Below are 3,820 nucleotides of genomic sequence, written 5' to 3'. Positions count from 1 at the left end.
AATATGCATCCCCCCCACCACTAAGTGAACATATTTCGTCCTTGTGTCAGTGGAAATTTCACTGTAGTGGTTTCTTTATGCATTAGCTAACATCCTCGATTTCAGTTGTTTATATACTTTAAATTTCGTACGATATTTTCTGTATAGCAAAGATAGTTTTAACTGTTTGTTTAAAACTGGTAGATAAGCTCCCCATCTCCTCACCCCCTAAAAAAACGTAGGCATTGATTCATCTGATTCCTTAGCCAATGGTCAAACTTGCAAATTTATGAACGAGTGACCTTTATCACCATGTACAACCGTATTACTTAAACTTACATAGTCACATCCCAGAAAAACTATTTGGCAAAAGCCTTTCGTCCTTATTATCAACGGGTTCTCTATACTACCTATTGTACATGGTGAACATACAGAATGTTCTACAGCTTTCGCGATTGGCTCAGACGTCTAGAGAAGGTAGGCCATTTCATTGATGTATGTCTATTTTTAGACGCAGTTTGTTATAAACAAATCCACATGTGTATCGGCATATATATACTCCACGCGCTTCAAGAAAGTTATAGAAGATTCGCGAATTTAATTAGTTTGTAATATATAAACGGGCCGACTCTCCACTCGACTATGCACACAAGATTCAAAAGTGAGCACAAAGAAAAGGGTTACAAGTCAGAGCAGTGACAATCTTCCTAAGCGAATTTCAGTGCGAATATAAATAGGGTAGATACCTTTGCACTTCACGCATAATAGTAAAAGACTGAAATAATGACTGGAAAAGCACCAGCTATCGGTATTGACTTGGGCACAACTTATTCTTGTGTCGGAGTTTTTCAGAATGGAAAAGTAGAGATTATTGCAAATGACCAGGGAAACAGAACGACACCGAGTTATGTCGCTTTTACAGACACGGAGAGAATGATCGGCGATGCTGCTAAAAATCAGGCTGCTCTCAACCCTGAGAACACCGTATTCGATGCAAAGCGACTTATCGGTCGACGATTTGACGACCCGAGCGTTCAAAATGATATTAAACATTGGCCATTCAAAGTTGTTAATGTGGAATCCAAGCCAAAGATACAGGTGGAATACAAGGGAGAGACCAAAGTTCTTGCTCCTGAAGAGATCAGCTCTATGGTTTTGACGAAAATGAAGGAGACGGCAGAAGCTTATCTTGGTAAGAAGGTCAAGGATGCTGTAATTACAGTGCCAGCCTATTTCAATGACGCACAGAGACGGGCCACTAATGACGCTGGAGTTATCGCCGGTTTGAATGTCCTGAGAATCATCAACGAGCCCACAGCCGCCGCCCTGGCATATGGACTTGACAAGAACCTTAAGGGAGAGATGAATGTGCTTGTGTTTGACTTAGGGGGTGGAACATTCGACGTATCTATTCTGACAATTGACGAGGGCTCCCTGTTTGAGGTAAGGTCCACAGCTGGAGACACCCATCTAGGTGGTGAGGACTTTGATAACAGAATGGTTAACTTCTTTGCAGAGGAATTCAAGAGAAAACATAAAAAGGACATCTCCAAGAATGCGCGTGCCCTACGGCGTCTACGCACAGCATGTGAACGTGCAAAGAGGACTCTGTCCAGCAGTACCGAGGCCAGTGTAGAGATTGACTCTTTGCACGATGGCATCGACTTCTACAGCAAAATTACAAGGGCTAGATTTGAGGAGCTGTGCATTGACCTGTTCCGAAGTACACTTGAACCCGTAGAGAAAGCTTTGAGGGACGCTAAGATGGACAAATCTATGATCCATGAGGTTGTGCTTGTTGGTGGTTCCACCCGTATTCCTAAAGTGCAGAAGCTGTTGCAAGAGTTTATGAACGGCAAGGAGCTGAATAAGTCCATTAATCCTGACGAGGCTGTAGCTTACGGTGCTGCAGTTCAAGCTGCTGTCCTGACTGGTGTTCAGAACGAGTCCATCAAAGACTTGCTTCTAGTGGACGTCGCTCCGCTTTCGCTTGGTATCGAAACGGCTGGTGGCGTAATGACAAAGCTCATCGAGCGCAACACAAGAATCCCAACCAAAACATCGCAGGTCTTCACAACTTACTCCGACAACCAACCGGCTGTATCCATTCAAGTATTCGAGGGGGAGAGGGCCATGACAAGGGACAATAACTTGCTCGGTCGTTTTGAATTGACTGGAATTCCACCAGCACCCCGTGGTGTGCCCCAGATTGAAGTAACGTTTGACATCGACGCTAATGGAATCCTTAACGTTTCCGCCGTAGATAAGAGCAGTGGCAAATCCAACAAAATTACAATCACAAATGACAGAGGTCGGCTTAGTAAAGAGGATATTGACAGAATGGTGGCCGACGCCGACAAATACAAAGCGGAAGACGATAAACAGAGAGAACGCGTGTCAGCTAGAAATGCTCTGGAAAACTACATTTTCAGCGTGAAACAGGCGGTATCAGACACTGGAGACAGATTATCAGTAGACGATAAAAAGAAAGTGTCGGATACTTGTGACCAGGCACTCAAATGGTTAGACAACAATTCTCTGGCAGAAAAAGAGGAGTTTGATCAAAAGTTACAAGATGTTCAGAAGACGTGTTCCCCCATCATGGTAAAATTACATGGCAGTCAACCCCAATATGGCGCCCATACTAGCCAACAGGGATCTCAGGGCAGGCAGGGACCCACAGTTGAGGAGATGGATTAAACTAAGATGAAAGGTCTAAATCTAACGAGTTATGACTGTGATAAAGTTTGAAAAAATTGCTAAAGTATTTTATATTTAATATGATTGTACTGGACGTAAAACAAAATGGAAGTACAGACTTCTGTTTTTTTATATATATAGAACTGATTCGTTATCAAATATCGAATTCTCAGGTATTGTGGTGTACAAGTTTACAATTAATCTCTGTGGTCATTGCAAGCGGCCAGTTACCATTATGTCATTGGCCAGTATAATTAAAGTAACATGTCCTATACATTCGTGCATATAATTTCATGATTTTATGTGCATTACTGTTATATTTTATATATTTTAACGAATGTTAAGATCTTTACGTTTTATATTTTTACTTGTTGTACCTCGTGTTTCATTTACTCGAACGTTTTGTATAGTGTATTATTTTTAGATTTTCCCCAACTACTTTTAGTTGGCACCACATACTTATACATTCATGTTAGACACATTCTGTGTTAATGTTCGCCTAATGTTTAATAAAAGCTTTTAAATTTTTCTTTGCTATTTTCGACTGGAGGTTTAACTTTTTTCCTATTTCGGCATATAATCACACTTAAATATGCACACATCACCACATGCAGCCGACATTTCTGAAATCTCTCTATCTCTCTCTGATGCCACTCGTCTGTGGCATCATGCCCCAGTGCTAGATATCACTATAAACTCCCACACTGCAGGCATCGTAGCGATATGACTACAATTGTTAAAGTATACATCTCCCTCTCTCTCTCTCTTTCTCTCTTTCTCTCTCTCATGTCAACACAAAAGCACACTCGTTTTTCATTGATTACCTCCAAAGACAAGGAAGTGGCCAACACACGACGAAGCGGTGAGGAGTGGAGAGAGCGGTTGAGTACAGAGTGAGTCAAGTTTGGACAAACGGTTATATATATATATATATATATATATATATATATATATATATATATATATATATATATATATATATATATATATATATATATATATATATATATATAATTAGCGAAGTACCAAAATGTAATGTTTAATTGTCTGTTTCGTGACAGAATATACTCTTTCGGTGTCATGAAAATGTGTCGATTTGTTTTCCAGTAGGTCTTGAAATTGTACCGCCTATCCCACACCT

General features: G+C 40.5%; 1 protein-coding gene across 1 annotated transcript; it reads left to right on the top strand.

Moving 5' to 3' along the window:
- The first annotated feature begins 573 nt into the window (after window positions 1–573).
- Window positions 574–3,208, top strand: LOC149771064 (heat shock protein 70 B2-like). Its single transcript, XM_089948880.1, has one exon. The coding sequence runs from the start codon at window positions 763–765 to the stop codon at window positions 2,677–2,679; it is 1,917 nt and encodes a 638-aa protein (XP_089805006.1). The 5' UTR covers window positions 574–762; the 3' UTR covers window positions 2,680–3,208.
- The last annotated feature ends 612 nt before the right edge of the window (window positions 3,209–3,820 follow it).

This window comes from Sinohyriopsis cumingii, unplaced genomic scaffold (genome assembly GCF_028554795.1).
Source record: "Sinohyriopsis cumingii isolate HCF-2022 unplaced genomic scaffold, ASM2855479v2 utg002132l, whole genome shotgun sequence".
Classification (NCBI taxonomy): Eukaryota; Metazoa; Mollusca; class Bivalvia; order Unionida; family Unionidae; genus Sinohyriopsis; species Sinohyriopsis cumingii.
Note: the sequence above shows the minus strand (reverse complement) of the source record. Positions and strands in the feature narration are given on the sequence as shown.